Source organism: Dipodomys ordii, unplaced genomic scaffold (assembly GCF_000151885.1).
Source record: "Dipodomys ordii isolate 6190 unplaced genomic scaffold, Dord_2.0 Scaffold22, whole genome shotgun sequence".
NCBI lineage: Eukaryota > Metazoa > Chordata > Mammalia > Rodentia > Heteromyidae > Dipodomys > Dipodomys ordii.
This window is the reverse complement of record NW_012267238.1, coordinates 16,659,148-16,682,517: the sequence shown is the minus strand read 5'-3', so window position 1 is coordinate 16,682,517 and position 23,370 is coordinate 16,659,148. Positions and strand designations below refer to the sequence as shown.

General features: G+C 36.5%; 1 protein-coding gene across 1 annotated transcript in view; it reads left to right on the top strand.

Moving 5' to 3' along the window:
* Grm5 (glutamate receptor, metabotropic 5) overlaps positions 1 to 23,370 on the top strand; it is a 521,558-nt gene that overhangs the window by 403,798 nt on the left and 94,390 nt on the right. The window contains exons 4-5 of the mRNA XM_013013982.1: positions 5,089 to 5,335; positions 19,092 to 19,260. Coding sequence (XP_012869436.1) covers positions 5,089 to 5,335; positions 19,092 to 19,260 — 416 coding nt within the window. The remainder of the gene's footprint in view (positions 1 to 5,088; positions 5,336 to 19,091; positions 19,261 to 23,370) is intronic.

The following is a 23,370-nucleotide window of genomic DNA, read 5'->3' as shown; positions in this document are numbered from 1 at the left end:
AGGAAAGAAGGAAAGAAAGAAAGAAAGAAAGAAAGAAAGAAAGAAAGAAAGAAAGAAAGAAAGAAAGAAAGAAAGAAAGAAAGAAAGAAAGAAAGAAGGAAGGAAGGAAGGAAGGGAGAAAGAGAGAGAGACAGGGAGGGAGGGAGGGAAGGAGGGAGGAAGGAAGGAAGGAAGGAAGGAAGGAAAGAAGGAAGGAAGGAAGGAAAGAAGGAAGGGGAGGAGGAAGAGGAGGAGGAGGAAGAGGAGGGGACATGTTTTCCTTCATATGTGGAAGTTCTAAAGTATAAATATATATGAAAACATATATGCATATGATCTTTCATATACATTTATACACAAACATACTGACCACAGTATGTATGCTGTACATGGGGAAAGAGTAAAATGGTGTATTTCCTTTAAACAACTAATTTATAGTTTAATCAAATGAATACCAGGAAGCTGAAACATGTTGTCAAAGGGAGGAAAGGTCAAGGAGAGCCAAGAGCAGAAAAATGGACAGAAGAGTGGTGGGTGAATACACCTTAATATGCAATGTACATATGTGAAAATGAAACCAGATAATTTGGGGGGGGGTTGGGTGAGGTTAGGATAGATGGGGGAGGGGAATGGAAAGAATGACATTGATCAAGATACACTGTATTTATAAACTGACTTCTTGAATTGAAATCTCCTTGTACAACTACTTACAGATAATTTTAATTTAAAAAATAAAATAAAAGCTGATGGGTCTGTAATATCACTTCTACTTGAATCAAGCAAATTCTCTTTCAGTATCATTGCAGGGTTCTCCAAATTTTAAATAAAATGGTATTTTCAAGTTCTTTGCATTTTAAGAGAATTTTTGAACAGTAACTAACTCACTTGATTGGCTTTTGTCTATAAATATGCACCTTCCTTCCACAAGGCTCCAACCTTTGTAGAATTCACCAATCTTAGTCTTGGACAGAAGCAGTATTGTGCCACAGGGTTTAGTTCTCAGAACTCTGATATGCTGAGTAGGGTAAAATCCACACCTGTATAACTCAGTGGGACCTAGGAATTCATATTCAATGAGACAGATCATTTTGCCATGCTCCCCCTTCTATGGTCCTGACCTCTTCCAGGGTCCAAGCTCTCCCACCTACTTCTCGTCCTCTGGCAAGAAAGAGGAGATTCCAGTTTCTTCCTCGGCCTCACATTCTCTGTTCAACATTCTCTGTTCATGTTACTTCACTGAAAAGGAGGAAAGTGAGATGAAGCTAGAAAAATGAAAATGAAGAAAAATCACCAGGGAAGTTCTTCAAAATCATGAGGCACACTTCCTTTGATCACAGAGAAATCTCACCTTTAGAATTATCAGTGCCTTCTCAGCCTCCGTGGCCTTTGTCTCTGTAATCTGCTATCATTACCTTTACAGGGCAGAGTGGGCAGAAAACAAAAATGTTTTTTTCTCTGACTTCTATCAATTAGTTTATCAAATATTGTCAGTTTAGAAACAGACAACAGGTTTGCTTGGATCCTTTCTGCTTTTACCTTTTGTACTTCATTGAGTTCAATTTTTAAGATATTGGAGGAAAACAAATCTAAGAAAGTAACCTGAAATGACTTGTTACCTTTCTGTTTCTTATTCTGGTGGTCTAGCCATTCTGTCCAAAGAATCCCGTTACATTCCACTAGAGATACTACACTACTCTTCTACCATATTTACTGGACCACAACTTTCCTGTAGTTTTCTCAGAAAGGAAAAATACATGGGATTTACATGGATGTACAAGTCCACCTAACAAATCCTTTTGTAACTTGGAGATGTTTAGTCGTGATTAAGTGAATGCCATTCTACAAATAAATGGCTTATAGTAAACTAATTTGTTCATCTGAGAACCAGATGAAGTATTTTGGGACACTGTTGAGGATATGCTGTAAGGTATCTGGCCTCACTCTTGTACTCAATATACGTTAGTAGTGCCCGTCATATGTCAGGTGCCATTGAGGTACAGGGGCTACAACAGTTGTGAACAACAAAGACCTTTGTCCTCAGAAAGTCCAAAGTGTCCCAGAAGCCAGGGGCAGATCCCATCCACAACACAAGACAAAGCAAAGCTTTAATCCTACATCAAAGCGAGAACTGCAAACACACAATTTCTGTGTAGGATGTTTTTAGTGTTAGGATGAAGCCAGAAAAAGAAGACCTAATTCTGGGTAGTGGAGAGTCATGAACAATCTCTAATTACAGGAGTAATAGAATACAATGGGTAAAATGAAGAAATAAAATGAAGCCAGAGCCATAAAATCATCTATAGATAGGGCAGGGTTCTTAGGAAGTATAATATTTCATTAACTGACTGGTTTTAACTGAGTAACTAACTGTGGTTTAGAAGGATATTAAGTATCTACATTCAAAATATATAAGTAGGATACTTCCATGGTTAGCTCTGTCATATATACAAGTTAGAACTAATATAGAAATACATAAATAAACGTATATAGGTAATTTATATATCTATCTATATAGTTAATTATTATATAGATAATTTATATATCTATGTGATTATATATTTATTAACAAAAGTAATAATATTTCAGAAAAAAGATAATTTTTTAAGTTTAATTTTGAAATATAAATATACAAGCCGGGAGCCGGTGGCTCCTAGCTACTCAGGAGGCTGAGATCTGAGGATCATGGTTCAAAGCCAGCCCCGGCAGGAAAGTCCATGAGACTCTTATCTCCAATAAACCACTAGAAAACCGGAAATGGCGCTGTGGCTCAAGCGGTAGAGCACTCGCCTTGACCTGAATAGTGCAGGGATAATGCCCAAGCCCAGAGTTCAAGCCCCAAGACTGACAAAAAAAAAAAAAAGAAAGAAAGAAAGAAAGAAATATAAATATACAGGTACTTAAAAAATTTAGGGAATTCTGAAAACCCAAGGTAAGATTGTAGGAAAAAGCTGAATAAAGTACAGAACAAGCTCAACTTCTTATCAAATGTTAAGGTTGCTCTGTCTCAGTAAGTCTGAGAGGTCCGTTAGATTTCAGAGTCTGCAGAGTATACTTCTTGTAATCACAGACTCCAGATATAGATGGTATAATCTACTGCTTAGTAGCTCTGTGACATTAGGTAAATCACTTCATTGCTCCATGGCTGATTCTCTCCTAAAATAATACATACTTCATTGTTTAAGAATTAATCGATCAACATCTGCATAGCATTGAAAATAATGCCTAGCACTCTATTAGTGTTGGGGAATCCTCACGGAGTGTGATATTTGAAGCATTGAAAAAAGTAAAGAATTACAAGGTGACTAAGGGTAGCAACTTAGAGAACAAAGAAGTCAAAGGCATAATCAGCAAATCATCAAGGAATCTAGTATCTGAAAAATATCTAACCACTTAATCACACCTGTGCTATTTTCAAAATGTGTCTTCATCTTCTCTATTTCTGTGTCTATGAAGCAAAGCTACTAATATCTTTGGTCTGATCTATGGCATTTTGGTCAAGTTACTTATTAAAAGTCAAACTGCACTTTTGAGCCGCCCCCCTACTCCTACATCCTGTCTATTTCTGACTTGTTAGGCAATGGCTCTGAAAGCCACCAGTGCAAACTTAAGACCTGGACTGATCCTTGATTCTGTTTTTTTCCCTAAGTACTCCACACCCAATCCATTGGCACATCCTGTTTATTCTGCTTTTAAGACATACTGGACTATAAGCTCCCATACTTCCTCTGAATTCTATTATATCATTCCATACATTTTTTGCTCCCTTTTTGATGCTCATTTCATTTTCCAAGAAACACATTTTTTAATGTAACCCAGCAAATACTCTACAGCTATACAGCCTCTACTATTCTCTTACCTTACTACCTACAGAAGTAGGTAGTAAGAATCTTATAGATTTTCCTGCCTAGGCTGCATTCAAACTTCAATCCTAAACTATCAGCCTCCTAAGTGCCCAGCTAAAATTGTTTCTTCTTATTGCCTCTGGTTCTAAATCTGACAAGTTATGGCAGTACATTCCATAACGGTTGAAGATCCATGAAAGTAGTTAATTTCAATCTCTTTCTAAGATTCAGTCTCTTTTTTAGTCCTCAAAGATGATACACGATGCATATGCACCACGGCTGCCTCTGCCCTCCAACATACTGCCCTAAATTGATTGAATTTGGAAAAGTAGATCATTCATAATACAGCTGTTAGTTAACAAGTTTCTTAGAGTGGAGAATCCATTCATCTTTGGTTTTTCTCTAGATTGTCAATTACACACAGTTTTATGTATACTGTGACCTCAACAAATATTTATTTAATTAATGGGATTTGATTGTTACATTTCATAACTTCCAAACAGGCCAATTTATGCTTTGGGCCTAAAAGCAGTGAGTAATACAAAGATCACATAGGTAAGTTGAAGCCATATGACAGAAGATAGTTGATAGATGATAATTTGCTCAGCAAAGAGGAATTAATAGTTTGGAAATAGAACATTTATTGGGGATTTCTGAACCAATAAGGCTTACTATCATAGAAGACACCAGAGAAATGAATCTGACCTTTGGATAAATTCTGTAGTAGAGAAATGCAACACCCTTCTGAATCTATTCCAAGGTTTGATTACTGCAAAAAAATGTGCTTTGTTATTGTAGGGAACAATATATTAGCATTTGTTCATTTTCTTTCTTTCTTTATTGTTCTTTTTTGCTTTTCCTTCCTTCCTTCCTCCCTTCCTTCCTTCCTTCCTTCCTTTCTTCTTTCTTTCTTTCTTGTATTTTTTAAATTTTCTTTCTAGTAACTCAAAGCCTCTGCACAGAACCTTAGCTTAGAGCTGGGGCATTATACCACTTGAGCTTTCTGACTTTTTGGTGGCTAACTAGAGATAAGAATCTTACGAATTTTCCTGCCTAGGCTGGATTCAAACTTCAATCCTGAGCTATCAGCCTCGTAAGTAGAGGCATGTGCCACCAGTGCCCAGCTAAAATTGTTTCTTCATATTGCCTCTGGTTCTAAATCTGACAAGTTATGGGAGTACATTCCATAACGGTTCAGGATCCATGAAAGTAGTTCATGTCAATGGAATTAAATTTCAATATTTATCCTGATTTTGTTTCCCAACAGGTTCCCTGACTCTCAGAACACATCATGTTCAAGACTCTAAAATGGGGTTTGTGATCAATGCAATCTACTCCATGGCCTATGGCCTCCACAACATGCAGATGTCCCTGTGCCCTGGCTACGCGGGACTCTGTGATGCAATGAAACCAATTGATGGGCGGAAACTTTTGGACTCCTTAATGAAAACCAATTTCACTGGAGTTTCTGGAGACATGATCCTATTTGATGAGAATGGAGACTCTCCAGGAAGGTATTGTTATGATTCTCCTCTATTGACAATACAGCCTGAACAAAAACACTCTGCATCCTGAGTTCCTCTCCACCCTGGTTATTGATGCTTCCTAGTGATATTTCACTAGGGCTGATATCTTAAAGTGAGCAAAGACAGAGATTGAGATATCTCAATCAATGTGACCAACCCATGGATGCCTATGACCCAAATGTACTTTTGAAATTATCACCACATTCCAAAGACCACAACTTAGAGGCAAAAGCCTCAATTTATTATAGACAAACAAAAGCTGTCTCTACGGTTCCTTAGTCTATGTTTATCATGTTATTTCCTATACTCTACACCTTCTTGGGTCATAGAACTATTTTGAAGTAGGAACAATTCAATTTTCAGTTGGTCCAGAAAAAGGACTAAGATACTCTTAGATTATTTGCTCTTCCTACAGTGAGTCATAACTCATATTTTATTTTGTTATCCTTCAGCTGAATGCCTTTCTCCCTGACTGAACACTAACTTACCTTTTCTCTGAAATTTCACTTCTCATTATTTATAGGAAGGTGGTAAGAAATATAAAACTTATAATGGTAGGTAAGCCTTTAGAAAAAAATCATTAGGCATCCAAAACTATAATTATTCACATCTATTACATACTCTCAATTTTTTTATTTAATTTTATTGTCAAGGTGATGTACAAAGGGGTAACTGTTACATATGTAAGGTAATTAGTACATTTCTTGTTGAACATTGTTACCTCCTCCCTCATTTTTCTCCCACTATCTCCCCTCTGATGCTACCCCCCCCAAGTTATAAAGTTCATTTCCAACATATTTTCTTGTGAGTATCGCTGTTGCATTGGTTTGCCCTTTGTCCTTTATCTCACCATTCTGTTGTTCCCCTTCTAAGCTTCCCCAAATCAAATGCAATACCAGGATACCAAAAACAAATGCAGTGACAATAGGGATAAGCCAGAGCGGGGGAAAAAAGAAAAAAAGAAAGAAAAAAGAAATATCTTCACACAGTACATTAAAAACAACAAAGAAAAACCTCTTGTTTCCATATCTTGTAGTACATTTTGCTTAGCATCATCTTATATGGTCATATGTACATAGTTATTGGCTATTGTGATCCTCTTCTAGGACTATCCTAGACATATACTAATTATTACAAATGAAGGAAGTTGGAGTCTAGCCAAATTCTTAAGTGGGTCTACACTACAGCTTGTGTGTGTGTGTGTGTGTGTGTGTGTGTGCGTGTGTGTGTGTGTTGGTGCTTGGGCTTGAACTCAGGACCTGAGCACTGTCCCTTAGCTATTATTCTCAAGATTAGTACACTACCACTTGAGCTACAACACCACCTCTGTCTTGCTTCTTTCTTTCTTCCTTCCTTTCTTTCTTTCTTTCTTCCTTCCTTCCTTCCTTTCTTTCTTTCTCTCTCTCTTTCTCTCTTTCTCCTTTCTTTCTTCCTTTCTTTTTTCTTCCATTCTTTCTTTTTAAATCTCTTAGGAGTTAAGAGTCACAAATTTTCCTTCCCTGGGATGGCTTATAACTGTAATTTTCAGATCTCAGCTTCTAGAGCTTATATCCATCAATGCTAAGCTACACAGACACTTTTAATCAAGGAAGGGAAATTTGCTGAAATTTTATTCCAAGTTATAACAAAGCTAGACACTGACTCTGCTTTGTACCAGTGAATCAGAGTCTTTCCATCCCAATACAAATTCCCAATGCTCTTCAAGGGCCAGCTATGCTCAACAGCTGTGTTTGGCAAAGTGGCTGCATACTCTGTAGTTGATCCTGCCAAGAGGCCTCACAATTCCCTCTACAACTCATACCCTTTTAATGCACACTTTCTGCCAGCAATCTTGGTTTAGCACATTTCTGAATCCTGAGGTAAGCTGGAGCTTGTCCTGGATACAGCTGTCACCATCACAAAATAACAGTTAGTTCCATAACTCACAGCCAAAGGAAAACATGGATATGTTCTCTGTTCTAAAGATGTGGAAGTACTGCCCCAATCAGGCTGTTTGCCAAGATGGGCTGCCTTCTTACATTTTATTTTCTATTATTTTGACTATTTAGTGTATATTGGGTGGTGAGAGTTGGAAGCTTTTTCTCAGAGTCAAAAGAAACTACATAAATGGCATAAATATTCTCAGGGCAAGTTGACACATGAACTCAGTCTTCAGATTCTGAACTAGTTGTACATGGATTTCCTGGTCCTGTGTTCTTCTCTTAGGAATTTACGTTCCTCAGCCCAGGACTTGCTAATAGACAGTAACAGCAATTCTATCCATTAAAAGGTTTTCAAGACATGTGTATGGCAATCTACAAACCCGATAGTGAGAAAAATCTCTTAGGTGACTGGATTCTGGTGAGAAATTTTCTTTTTCTTTTCTTTTCTTTTTTTTTTGTGGGGGGGGGTCCAGTCGTGGGACCTGAACTCTGGGCCTGGGCACTGTCCCTCAGCAATTCAGCTCAAGGCTAGCACTCTACCACTTGAGCCACAGCGCCACTTCCGGCTTCTTTTCTTTTTGTTTATGTGGTGCTGAGGAATCGAACCCAGAGCCTCAAGCATGCAAGGCAAGCGCTTTACCACTGAGCCACCTTCCCAGCCCCATCTGGTGAGAAATTTTCTTACATTAACCAGAGTATCACTGCTTGCCTCATAATTATACTCCAAACGTGCTATAATGTGAGGACTTTCAGGTCACTGGTTCTTCACTCTATTGGAGCTCAAATTCCTGCAGGACTCAGGTAAAATTCCATATATATATATATATATATATATATGCATATATACACACACACGTGTATATATACATATACACATATGAACATTTTGCAAACAATTTCCTTGAGTTCATGATTGTTTCAAGTTTATCACTGTGATATTAAGTTGGAGTATTCCACTAAAGCATTAATAAATGATCAGAGTTGGCCTCTGATGTCATGGACCAGACCCAGGAAGAAAGGGTTGAAACTCATTTTTTTTCAAACTAATGATGATTTATTTAAGTACATGTACAAAGGGGTTTCAATTTAACATGTCATTTGTGAGTACAATATATCATAATCAGTGTTAACCTTTTCATCACCTCCTCCTCTTTTCCATTCCTACCCATCCTTCTCAATTTACCTGGATCTAGTTGTATTACTTTTTTTTAAGAATAACTATTCACAACCAGGCTGGACAACAATGAGACTGCCTCAAAAATTATTTTTGAGTACATATTCTGAGTTAAGGACTAAGCTACATGCTCTACTGTTTAGAACTCTGGTGTAAGTAGTATTATTATTCTCTTTTCCAGCTATACAAAATCACAAAAGTTAAATGACTCACCCTAAGACATAGTCTAGCAAATGATAGAGTTAAGATTCTAACTTGGTCTTTCGGGCTTTATTTCCTCACTTACAGTAGCCAGCCAATTAATCAAAATCACAAAGACATTTCTTAAGAAATGTCCTGGACTGATATTGATATTTTTGTGGAGTAAAGGTTACTGCTCCATTGAATCAAGAAGACTCCCAATTGGGAAAGAAAACAGAGATGCCTGCATAATAAGAAACTCTCCTAAACTTCCAGAATCTTAAGAGGAAGTTGAGAGAGATAGCTTGCCATATTGGCACACATTTTTGAAAATTTCTCTAATATATTCAAATCATTATTTTTAAATCTCATGTATTGTTAGTATATACTGTCCAGCAATAATTCTTTAATAAAAATTGTTGGTGCTGTCAGTGCTACAGAATCCAGAACTTTTTAATTTAGAAGCTTGTAACTAGTAATATAATTCCACCAATGCAATAAAGTGGTAATCCTTAATCAATATATTAATATTTCTGCACCAAAACATATGAATATTCATAGTAGGTATTATAAATAGACTATAAATGCCCTAATAATAATTCAGATCAGGTGTTATCACTTGATAAAAAAAAACATGATATTCAGAGTTCTGAGGATTTCAGAATTACAAAGAAGAAATGAGAACTCCTACTATTTACTACAAGTGATCTAGATCATGGAGCACAGTCATTAAGTTAGGTACCATGGATGCTTTTTCACTATAGTAGTAGGACTGAGTTATTCAACACCATCTTACAGCTTAGAGTAGTTACCATCTTCCTTTAACTGGAAAAGTTTGCTGACTTCTGGCTTAGAGGCTCCTTTAAGAAAATAACTTTCAGAGCCGGGCGCCGGTGGCTCACGCCTGTAAGCCTAGCTACACAGGAGGCTGAGATCTGAGGATCGCAGTTCAAAGCCAGCCCGGGCAGGAAAGTCCATGAGACTCTTATCTCCAATAAACCGCTAGAAAACCGGAAGTGGCACTGTGGCTCAAGTGGTAGAGCACTTGCCTTGAGCTGAAGAGCATAGAGACAGTGCCCAAGCCCAGAGTTCAAGCCCCACAACCGACCAAAAATAAAAATAAAAACCTTTCAGAAGCATTGCAGTTGCTAAGGACGGAACATAATGACATGGAAGAAATGGGGAGGACAAATGTTATAATGAAGACAATCAACTAGCGTAGTAGAAGACATTTTTCCTCTAAGGACTACTTGGATATTCATGACATCATTTTCAGCATGCACCAAATTATAGCCAGTCAAAAACATATGTGTCTGCCCTTGTCACATACAAATGATTTCAGGTCCTGGGGCTGGATGTTCCCTCTAACAACAAAGCCCTTATATTATAGCATATATAGTACATACTGTGCATGCACAGTATTTGAAAATGTGCTATAAAATATTTTATTATTAAAATTATTGTATTAAAATTATATAAGGGTAAGCTTCTTATATTTTTATTAAGTGAATCAACGTTAAGTAGAATATGATGCATACTGAAATCCCTTGTGTCCATCAAAAGTTTATCACAAAAAGGAATAGTTCCAAAGCTGTCTTTAAAAAGGATTAGAAAGAGATTAAGCTGAAAGAAGAATAAAGGATTAGAAAGAGATTGAGCTGAAGAATAGAGATGAGGAAAGAATGAGTAAATGTATGGAGCAAATAGACAATATGAAGCCAGAACAGTAGAAAGTGTAGGTATTACAGGAAGAAATAGCAGAAACTCTGGGGCTTCTAGGCACAGGCTGAAATTTTTTTAATAGAGACCCAGAAGCACAACGAATCAAAGAAAGGTTGGACAAATGGGATTGCATGAAACTGCAAAGCTTCTGCAAGGCAAAGGACATAACTAGCAAGATCAACAGAAAGCGCACAGACTGGGAAAAGATCTTTAAAAGCCATACAATGGACAAGAAGTCTCATATCTAAAATATACTTATAACTCAAAAAACTAAAGTCCCCAACAACAAATCCTCAAAAAAAAAAAAAAAACAACTGCCTGATTAATAAATGGGCTAAAGACTTAAAGAGAGACTCCTCTGAAGAGGAAATAAGAATGGCCAACAGACACATGAAGAAATGCTCACTTTCTCTAGCCGTAAAAGAAATTCAAATCAAGACAATAATGAGATTCCACCTCACCCCAGTTAAAATGGCTATAATCAAGAAATCTAGTAACAACAGATGCTGGAGGGGATGTGGCCAAAGGGAACCCTACTGCATTGTTGGTGGGAGTGTAAATTTGTTCAACCACTCTGGAAAGCAGAATGGAGGTTCCTCAAAAGATTCCACATAGAGCTCCCTTATGACCCAGAATCCCACTTTGGGGCATTTACCCAAATGATCACACACAAGGTCATACCAAAGCTACCAGCACAACCATGTTTATCGCAGAATTATTCACCATAGCTAAGATATGAAACCAATCCCGATGCCCCTCAGTAGATTAAGAAAATGTGACACACACACATACACACACACACACAATGGAATCTATGCCTCCATCAGAAAAAATGACATTGCCTCATTTGTTAGGAAATGGAAAGACTTGGAAAAAATTATATTAAGTGAAGTAAACCAGGCCCAAAGAAACATAGGTCCCATGGGTTCCCTTATTTGCAATAACTAGTATATGTCTGAGTCAAGCAGAAAAGGTCAGATAAGTTGATGTTAGGGAAATTAACCCCAAGATAACTATTCAAATGTTTTTTTCTTTCATGTGATTGTTTCTAACATATTTATAAAATGATTTCTTTGTTGCTTTGTATGTCCCTCCCCCATGGTATAACTCCGGCTTTCACTGTATTTGATGTTGGTATAATTTGTGGAGAGGAAGGGAAAAAACAAATCGTTTAAATAGAGATACAGGTGGACCCATTGCAACATGAGATGTACAAGTCGTTATATCGAAAAACGAACTTTACAACTTTGGTGGGGGCGGGGATTGAATAAGAGGGGTGGGGGGGATGGGAAGTATGAGAAGGAGAAACAAAGGAGGAGGCAACAATGCTTGATAAGAAATGTACTCATTATCTTGCCCATGTAATTGTCACCCCTCTGTACAGTATTCCCCCCCCAAAAAATTTATTAAGTGAAGTAAGCCAAGTCCAAAGAAACATAGGCCCCATGGTTTCCCTTGTTTGCAATGACTAGTACATATCTAGGACAAGCAGAGAAGGTCAAAGACTATGTACGTATGAGCGGACACAACGGTTTTTTTTCTTTCTTGCTAGTACTTTTAATGTTCTTAAGAATGAACTATGTGATTCTTTTGCTTCTTTTGTATGTTCTTCCCGCACAGTATAACCTCTGTTTTCACTGGATTTGATGCCAGTGTTCTACACCTTGTATATACATTTTTGTAATTTGGGGAAGGGAGAGGATATTGTGGAATGCTTAAATGGGGATGCAGGCTGACCCATTGTGATAACAAGATGTACAGGACACTGTTGAAAATGAACTTTACAATGTCAGTGGGGGAGGGGCAGGAAGAGCTAGGAAGTTGGGGAGGGAAGTGATGGTGGGGAGAAAACAAAGGAGGAGGTAACAATGCTCACTACAAAATGTACTTATTACTCTACTCATGGAACTGTAACCCCTCTGTACAACATTTTTACTATATGTGTGTGTGTGTGTGTGTGTGTGTGTGTGTGTGTGTGTGAAAGAAAGAACGTGTAGATATTGAGCTTGTTTCAGGTAATTCTTTTTTTTTTATTGTGAAAATACCATACAGAGGAGTTACAATTACATTGGCAAGATAATGAGTACATTTCTTATCAAGCATTGTGGCCTCCTCCTTTGTTTCCCCTTCCTATCCCTTCCCATCTCCCCCCCCCACCGCTCTCATCCCCCCTTCTTCTCCCCCACCCCCAGCCAATGTTGTAAAGTTCGTTTTTCAACATAACAACTTGTACATCTTGGTGTTGCAATGGGTCCATCTGTATCCCTATTTAAACAATTTGTTTGCAGGTAATTCTTAATGCATGGTTCTCCTTATAGAAGGGACAAAGAGAAAATCATGATCTGTGTTGACATACTGATTTTCCAGGAGAGAAATCCTGAGTCTCAGAAAAGCAGAAAGACAGGTCCAAGGTTACCAGACAATTAGTAACCCTGAAAGAACATTATGCAACTCTCAAACAGCATCATCCAGTGCAAACTATCCTGGTTTGTTTTAACTCATTTTTTTCTTTTATTACACATTAAATAGTTTAATCTATATAGTAGAAAAAAGATTCCACTATCAGTCACTCTGTGGTCTTTCTTTTGTTTTTTTGCTTTCCAATTACTTTCTTTTTTTCTTTTCTTTGTTTTTTATTGTCAAGATGATGTACAGAGAGGTTTCAATTACATAAGTAAGGTAATGAATACATTTCTTGTCAAATTTGTTACCCCTTCCCCCAATTTTCTCCTACTTTCTCACCTTCCTACCCCCCCCAAGTTGTACAGATCATTTCCTACATATTGTCTTGTGTATATCACTATTGCATTGGTTCCCTCCTTGTCCTTTGTCTCACCATTCTGTTGTTCCCCTTCCCTTCCCTAATTCCAATAAACATATATAAAACACCAGGACACCAAAATCAAATACAGTAACAACATAGGATATACCATAGAGGGAAGAACATACAAAAGACACCAAAAATCACATAGTACATTAAAACCAACAACAAGCCAATAGACACATGAAGAAATGTTCAACTTCTCTGAAGTCTGTTGATCAGAAATGAAAACACTTCTTAATGAGGCAGTGTTTCTCCAGGGGTTAAGGCAAAATGCTGTCAGAGGAATGGAATAATTATTGGTGGAGAGAGTTCTGGAGATTATTTTGTCAGGCAATAATTCTGATGCTTAAGAAATCTTCAAATTGTGAAATTCTTATAAATATGTAATAAACGTTGGGCAGGGCAATAGAAACTAGAAACTTCATTCCAATTCCATATAACAAAGCACCTATAATAACAATTAACTTCCTCTGGGATTAGGTAAAAGATTCAAGGAAAGCCACAGATGTACCTAGCTATTGAGCAACTCTGCTCATTAAGATTATCCTAGATGTATACTAATCACTGCAAATAAGGGAACCTATACTTCTCTGGGTCTGGCTTACTTCATTTAGTATGATTTTTTCCAAGTCTTTCCATTTCCTAACAATTGAGATGATGTCATTCTTTCTGATGGAAGCATAGAATTCATATATATGCAGATATATATATCATATTTTCTTGATCTTTCATCTAATATAGGACACCTGGGTTGGTTCCATATCTTATCTATCGTAACTAATGCTGCAATAAACATAGTTGTGCTGGTAGCTTTAATATGGCCTTGTTTATGGTCACTTGGGTAAATACCCAAAAGTGGGATTGCTGGGTCTTTAGGGGAGCTCTATGTGGAGTCTTTTGAGGAACCTCCATACTGCTTTCCAGAGTGGTTGAACAAGTTTACATTCCCACCAACAGTGCAGTAGTGTTCCCTTTTGATCACATCCTCTCCATCATCTGTTTTATTAGATTTCTTGATTATAGCCATTCTATCTGAGGTGAGGTGGAATCTCATTGTTGTTTTGATTTGCATTTCTTTTAACAGCAGTTGTTCTTATTGGTATATTATTTGAGTTTTGTTCAATTTTGTTTTTGAAAATTTATATAAAATTTATTTTAAAACTTAGGATATTTCAGTTCTAAATTATAGCTACATAAGGATGTGTCGGCATTCAATCACAGCAAATGGAAAGAGGGGAGATGTAAGAAAACAGGTCCTACACAGGGACCCAAAGTAAGGAGGAGGAAGTGTCAGAGGAAAACAGCACAGTGAGAGGAAAAAGCATTGAAGGGGAGAGAAGAAAGAGAGAAAGAACCCAGGTCAGAGATATATTCATTGTCCTGTAACTAGAATTCTAATTCTATTAGAGTCTGCTCTAATAGTTGTTTCTAACACTGATGTGTTATAACTGGGATCTCTACAAAATCCATCCCCCTCCTAAAAAAAAGAATATACTCTTTTGTAAAAACTGCAGTTTTCCATATTTATGTGATGCATTAATGTGAAGTCAACAAATATATGTGTGTACATACACACACAAATATTAATTTATTTACTCATTGTCAGTCATGGGGATTGAATTTGGGGCCTGGACACTTTCTTTGATCTCTTTTGCTCAAGGCTCATACTCTACTACTTTGAGCCAGAGCACCCCAGTTTTCTGGTGGCTAATTGGAGATGTGTCTCATGGACTTCTGCCCAGTCTAACTTTGAAACACAACCCTCAGATCTCAGCTTCCTGAATAGCTAGAATAGCTAGGTGTGAGTCACTAGTGCCTGGCTTCATTAAATATTTTAATTCTTACCTGAAATAAGGTTAGTTTTGAAACATTTTGGTTTTGGGATTTGTTGATGTTATTATTCGTTAGTGCCAATAATGAAGCTTGAACTCAGAGCCTTGATCTCTTGCTCTTAATTCCACACAAAGCTAGCACTCATGATTTGTGCCACACCTCCACTTCTAGGTTTTTGGTAGTTAATTGGAGATAACAGTCTCTACTATATGAACTGTACTGCCTGGGCTATCTTTGGGTCTCAGTTGTAGAGAATCATTATGTCATCATTGTTCTCCTTGTCCTCCTCCTTCTCTTCTTCCTCTTTCTTCTTCCTCTTATTTTTCCTCTTCTTTGTCTTTCCTCATCTTCTTTGTCTTCTTTACCTTCTTCATCTTCTCCTTCCTACTACTGAAAGTTTTAACAAAATGTTACTCGTTCATAACCACAGATCTTACTGATAATATCACTTTGGTTTGTTCTATAGATAATCAATAATTATGAGAAAATAAGTTCAATTCAGAAGTACAGATTCATAGTTTCTCTTATTACAACCGATGGGCAAATCCAAATTTAAGATTCAACTTTTCTTAAAATCATCTCTCTGTCAAACATGATACTTACCCTTCTACACAGTTTTCATGACTATTTTCAAAAACTGAATTATTTCACTTTTGCCATTTCTTATGTATAAAACCAAGGGCCCAGGTTATGGAAATAAACAGCTTAAAATCTGGGGAGGATAAACAGCTTAAAATTTGGGAGGATCATGTAGCTGTTGCAAGGAGATCTGGGGTAACACCACAAAAAAAAAGGTCTATTAGCTGTTTCAAGTGGAACTATGGTAATCTAATGGAGAAGAGAGATCAAAAGACTTGAAATCCAAGTGGATTATGGAAAGCTTGGCTTCTGCCACTTCAGTTCTCTGCAACATGATTGTAACAATCAGCCTCACTTAGCTTCAACTCCATTATCTATAAAAGAAACTGCTCCAACTAGACATTGCCAAGGTTAAACACTGGTAGAAATGGAGCTGAGAGCTCATTTTAGTGTGTGAGGAATAAAACCCTCTTATCTCTTCAAATTATCAGTTGCTAGGAAAGAAGCTTTCTGACATTGAGATTTCTTGTCAATGGCAAATCAACAAGCTCATCTTCTAAGGCTTACAGGCCTACATATTGGAAGTAGGCAGTGACATAATCCATAAATTCTTCTTGCTTTAGTGCTCTGTGTTCTAATATTTCAGTCATGGCATGCTCAGTCACCAGGGGATAACTGGGACAGTCTAGAAATTATGTCTCTTATGAATTTTGATTGAGAATTGGAATTGAGGCACTGACCCAAAATTGTCACCAACTGCAAACAAAACATTACAGGATTATCCTTAGCTACAGAGCAAGCAACAAAATTTTAAGATGAATTAGCATTATAAGAACGACATTGTCCTATAAAATGGAACTGGGAATAAAACACAATGACACCATTTTACAATGTGGTTTTAATAGACTGGTGCCAACTCTGTTCTTTTGTCTTTCTGTTCCAAGCATGGGTTACAGTACTGCAATCAGATCACTGGAACCCAAATCCATTTTCAGAGAGCTCAACCTGTAGAACATGGATAGTCAGAGATGGTATTCCTTAACCTATATGCAGCTACTGAAAGCCCTGAGGTGCTGGTGGCCCATGACGGTAATCTTAGATGAGATCTGAAGATCACAGTTCAAAGCCAGCCTGGGCAAGAATGTCCACAAGACAATTATCTTCTATTAATTACCAAAAGCTAGAAGTGGAGCTGTGACTCAAGTGGTGGAGAACTAAGCTTTAACCAAAAAACGAAAGATAGTGCACAGGCCCTCAGCTCAAGCTTCAGTTCTGGTGCATACACACACACACACACACACACACACACACACACACACACACACACAAATGACTGAAAGAAAGAGAAAAGAAAGCCCTGAGCCAAAAGCACAGAAAATTATGCAAGATATTTCGTATCTGTACAGACAGCAGATTTTAAGCCAAACTCATGCATTTCCAAAGTTAGGTCCAGCTACTTACCTCAACATGCCAAATAAAGAAATGGGTTAGCAGCAGATAAAGAGAAAGCATTTTTAAACCTCTTTCACATGCAGACATTTTCTTTAGGTTTGAATAAAATAGGAGATAGTACACACAATTATTAAACTGCCGCAGTCATAATTGGGATCTGTGATCATAGGTGGTCTGATAGCTGTGTCAAAACAGCTTGGCAGGCTGGGGCCTTATTACATTAAAAGTTATCAACCAGCTGGTGGCTCATGCTTGTAATTGTAGCTAATAAGAAGGCTGAGATCTTAGGATGGCAGTTCAAAGCCAGACAGAAAAGTCTGTGAGACTCATCTCCAATAAACTACCAAAAGCCAGAAGTGGAGCTGTCCCTCAAGTGGCAGGCACTAGCCTTAAGCATAAAAAAAGCTCAGGGAGGGCTGGGAAGGTGGCTCAGTGGTAGAGCGCTTGCCTTGCATGCTCAAGGCCCTGGGTTCGATTCCTCAGCACCACATAAGCAAAAAGAAAAAAAGCCGGAAGTGGCGCTGTGGCTCAAGTGGTAGAGCACTAGCCTTGAGCTGAAGAGCTGAGGGACAGTGCCCAGGCCCAGAGTTCAGGGCCCACGACCGGACCCAAAAAAAAAAAAAAAAAAAAAAAAGCTCAGGGACAGTGTCCAAGCCTTGGGTTCAAGCCTTAGGACCATCACAAATAAATTAATTAATTAAATAAAGATTTATCAATCATTGGTGCCTGATAGGTAGATGGTTGTTGTTCCTGTCTGGTCTTTCTTGGATTGCAGGGTGGCTGCAAAGTGATAAGTGATATCTGAAGAGAATAGCTCAAAGCAAAGAACACAGATAAAAAATGGATATTAGAATGCTTAGCTTTTAGTCTGTCATCAGTTAACTCATAGGCCCAAGAATGGAGCCAGTGGTTTCTAGTAAGCACAGCCTTTTAAATACCCTATACCTACCAATTACATACCTGTAGTCACTGGTGCTGTTGTGATACTGCTTACTCACTGTCCTCAGATTTCTGGAAATGTTCTCACGTACAAGAAAAGGCTTGTAAATTAGCACATGGGTTCCCCCTTTATATTTTGTCCCCATATCAAAGTAAGAATAATATCCTATAAAAGCTATAAACTATTTGTTTTTTCCCTTCAATGAGACGTACAAGTCGTTATGTCAAAAATGAACTTTACAACTTTGGTAGGTGGGGGGGAGGAAGGTTGGGTGGGGGGACAGGAAGAGGATGGGATGGGAAGGGGAAACAAAGGAGGAGGCTACAATGCTTGATAAGAAATGTACTAATTGTCTTGCCCATGTAATAGTAACCCCTCTGTACAGTATTTTCACAATAAAAAAAAGCTATAAACCTCCCTTCCAGCATTTTTACACTGCATTAGGAGCTTTAAAGACTCCTCAGATTTATTTTTAAACTTCACTTCTAAATTTGTTTTTATACAGTGAATTTAGCCATTTATAAATGGTTAACTAAAAAGGTTAAATCAAATTTTATACAATTTCTCTCACATTCTTTAATGTTAATAATAAGATTAAAGATTTACCAATTATCTCAGTTAGTAAAGGAAATTTTTATCATGCTATTTAAGTGGAGATAAAAACCTTCTTATCTTCTTTTAGAAGCACTTCAGCAGTCCTTGTTTAAACTTCTTGAAGTTATTTCAAAAATGTCTTTCATCCTACAAAGGTCAAGGTATCTTCTCACATGGGATTACTTTATATTTCAAGTGTAAGCTTGAATATAAAATGAAAAAAAGGAAAGAAAGAGAGTGACATAAACAAGGAGAGAGAAAGAGAAGGCAAAGAAAGAAAGTAAGAGAAAGAAAGGAAGGAAGAAAAGGAAAGGAAAGGAAAGGAAAAGAAGGAAGGTAATTAGGCCTTTGGAGAGACAATGAAACGGATAGTGTCTAAGTGCATAAGCTGTCACAGAAAATTCTAGTATTACTTAAATTACAGTAGACATATCTGACATATTTTAGGTAATTACAAGTGTTACATTTTCATAGATCAGTATTAATATTTCTTGTTGAATAATTATTATATTCTTGTTTCTAAGGTATGAAATAATGAATTTCAAGGAAATGGGAAAAGATTATTTTGATTACATCAATGTTGGAAGTTGGGACAATGGAGAATTAAAAATGGATGACGATGAAGTATGGTCCAAAAAGAATCACATCATCAGATCTGTGTGCAGTGAACCATGTGAGAAAGGCCAGATAAAGGTAAAATGGAGGCCATAATTCCTTTAGTTTTGTGTGGTAGATTTAACAATGTTAACAGTGGTTGTTTTTAAATTTGATATACAGTTTACTGTTTGTATTGCAAAGTTGTAATATCAGAAAATGTTTTTAACTCATCCTTACAAATTTCTTTAGAAAGTCCAGCACATAGTCGCCAGTAATCTTAGTATTTTACCTGAACTGATTGTGTCAGTTGAAGAATCCTGTTTGGGCCTACTCACCCTTTCTACTTCTGAGTGCCTTTAGAGACATTGCTTCCAGGGAATGAATAATTTAAAGGCAGAAAGCACATCAATTCTAATTAAATTCACAAATAACTATCAAACACATCATTCCAAGACATTTATTAGACATTGGCTTGGAGAAGCGAAAGACAACCAAGGCAATCTACTGCAATTTCCAATTTTAGTCTCTAAATGATCACCAAGAAAACATGAGGATTTTGCTTTTGCTTATAGTTCTTATTTACTTTTTATCATCTTTAGTACAAAAGGATATCAACACAGCATGTCAATTTATGAGTACAGTGCATCTTGATCAGCTTCACCCAACTAAGAATGAATCACTTCAGAGAAAGGCTGATGAGTTAGTTTGTAACAGGTTGGTTCTGAGATAGTAAGCTAAGTAATGACTGATCTAGAAGATGAACAAATACATATAGACATATATATACACACAAATTATGTATATTATTTATATAATACATATTATACATATATATGTAGATATTTATATCTACATATATGGAACAGAATACATAATACAATCAATCAAGAAGTATATAATGACATAACTTCAGGACTTGAGTAGAGTTGGGAAAGATCAGAGATACTGATAAAAGAGGTGACATTAATCAAGATATATTGTACTTAATAGGGTACTTTTGGGTTATAATTCTAATCCCAGTTACTCGGGAGGCAGACATGAGGATCAGGGAAACTAGCTTGAGAAAAAGAGTCGATAAAGATTCCTATCTCTAACGACCAAAAAAATAGAAATGGATTTTTAGTCAAGAGGAAGAGTACTAGCTTTGAGCAAAAAAAAAACACAGTTCAAGCCCCAGTACCAGCACACACATACACACACACACACACACATACACACTGTAAGTACTGTACTTATAAACTACTAATTTGTTCAACTGAAACCATTTGTATGACTACTTAAAATAATAAAGTAAAATGTAAATAAATTTTAAAAATAAAAAATGAGCCATTAGTGAGCAATCATGGAGAAATCTTAAACATAAATTATTAACCAAAAGAAGCCAGTCTGGAAAGGTTATATAACTTATAATTCCAACTATAGAACATTCTGTAAGAATAGTGGTGATAGTAAAACATTAGGGCTAGAAAGAAGGAAGAATAAACAGGAGGAATAGAGGATTTTTTTAGGTCAGTGAAGCTCTGCTACTATAATGGTGGATATTTGTTATTCAACATTTTCCAAAACCCAGACAATGTATTTGAATAAGCTCAAATGTAGACTGTATATTTTGGGTCAGTGTAAAGAAAAAAAAAAGAATTGTGAAGTGAAAAGCAAGCAAGTGATAGTAATTTGAGGACACAGAAAATCTAGTTTTAGACCAATTCTAGTTTATTCATGCTTCCATAAAATTTTTAAAAAAGAAGAAAAGGATGAAAATAGTGTTGTTTTAATTATTTATTTATTTTTGCCAGTCCTGGGAGCTTGAACTCTGGACCTAGATGCAGTCACTGAGCTTCTTTTGCTCAAGGCTAGCGCTCCAGCACCAATTCCAGTTTTTTTCTGAGCAGTTTATTGGAGATAAGAATCCCATAGACTTTTTTGGTCAGGCTGTCTTCAAAACTGGATCCTCATTGGTAAGAAATGTACGCATTATCCTGCCCATGCAATTGTAACCCCTCTGTACAGTTTGTTCACAAATAAAATAAAATTTAAAAAAAAAAAGAAAAATGAAAAAAAAAACTGGATCCTCAAATCTCAGCCTCCTGAGTAGCTAGGATTACAGGTATGAGACACCAGTTCCTGGCTGAAATTATTTTAAAGGAGGAAGATGTTAGTTATTGTGTTACAATTTCAAGCAATAGTTACACTTTCAAGCAATAGATTTACCTGGAGCCTTGATTTCAATCAGAATCATCTTTAGTCATTCTAGAACATATTTGAGATGCTAGAAAGAAGTTGACTTATTTTAGTATTGGTAGTAAAGTGCTCAGAGGGTTGTTCTGAAGATCTGGAAAGCATAAGAGTAGGGGAAAGAAAGACAAGGCCAAAGAATATAAAAATAAGTTTGTTCATACTTCCTAAAAGGATCAAAGATTATGAAATAGTTGAAAATCTCTGTGTGTCTCATTTCATGATGCAACAAGAGTTAAAACTATGACTCACAGTCTAAATCTGACCCACTGCCTGTTTTCACAAAATAGCTCAGTTGAAAAACCATATTATCTGGGTCTACTTTTCATGCTATATACTAGCAATTTAATAGATGATTGTAATTGTATAATCCAAATCCTAAATATATACTATTTGGACCTTTTCAGGAAAAGTTTCCTAATTCTTGCTAGATGATGACCTGAGAATTTTATACCTGTTAAATGCTTGTTAAATGTTTCAGATTATGCAATGTAAATTGCCACATGGGTGTTCCTTGTTTTTAATTTTTTACATCAATAGAATTGAGCCAGTAGCTTAAAAATACTGGAATTTTTTTTGTTTTGGACGATTTATATTCTACCCCCATTCTACTAATAATAGCTTAACTAATAGAGAAAATGATTGCCTATTCTCACAGTATTAATACTAGTTATTTAGCAATAACACATTCAGACATTTTTAATTCCAAAATTCTATTTTCTTAAGATCTAATTTTCACTCTATTAAGTGTACATTTAACAACATTTTCTTCAATATGATTTAAAACTGTAACTTTCAGTAATGAAGCATCACATGGTATCATTCAGAGAGTTAAGAAAGGATTTTGACCAAAAGAAAATACAAGCAGTGCCAATTACAATTATATCTGGTCATAGACCATGTGCTTTATCAAAGTTCATTAGTGAAGACAGTATGTAAGATGAGGAATATGAGATCATCATAATGTTTATTTATAAGATTGTTGAATGAATTCTGTTTTCACTTCATGGAGGGAAAAAGTATACATTCATTTCTAGAAAGTAGCATCTAGAACTCTTCCAAATGATGCGTTTGTTTGGTTATTTTCTACTGTCTAAAAAAAATAAGAAGATGAAGCCATGTGCAGTCATCTCAAGCACCTTGGCCTCTCTTCTTTTCAAGCAAAGCAAAGCTATTGGAGAGAAAAAAATGGGCTGAATTATTGAAGCAGTAAAGACATTATCCCCACACACCCTTTTTCCTTTGGCTCTGTTTTTCAAATACAAAATTCTTATCATTTTTATCAATAGGGATAGACTTTTTTAAACATAAAGAGATAAAATTATTCACTAGTGGAAAGAAACCAAGGTAAATCTAGAGCGCAAAAGTGTCTAATTTGGGGAAAGAAAAGACATATTATATATAAAATATGTAAATATACATGTGAGGAAAAACACAGGTACTTACTAAAATACAGACATCCATAACTAATTATCCATAAAGTTTCACATGATTTAGCTCTATGTGTGTGTGTATGAACCAACACACACACACACACACACACACACACACACACACACACACATACATACACACACAGAGCTTTGGCACTGTTCCTGAGCTTTTTCATCTAAGGCAAACACTCTGACACTTGAGCTACAGATGTCTTTGACATGTTACTGGTTAATTCAAGCTAAGAGTTTCATGAACTTTTCTGCCTGGGCTGGCTTCAAATATTGATCCTCAGATCTCAGCCTCCAGAGTAGCTAGGATTATAGGCATGAGCCATCAGATCTCAGTTCAATTTAGTTCTTGATCTTGCCACCCACCATCTTCATCATTTTGGACTTATCACCACTTATGTTTACATTCATCTTCGGTGTCTTTAATTATAAATTAAGGATATTGATATTTATTTTGCCTAATAGCATTTGAAATTTGAATTAAACTAGCCATAAAATGGACAAGGGTCTCATACCTAAAATATACCTGGAA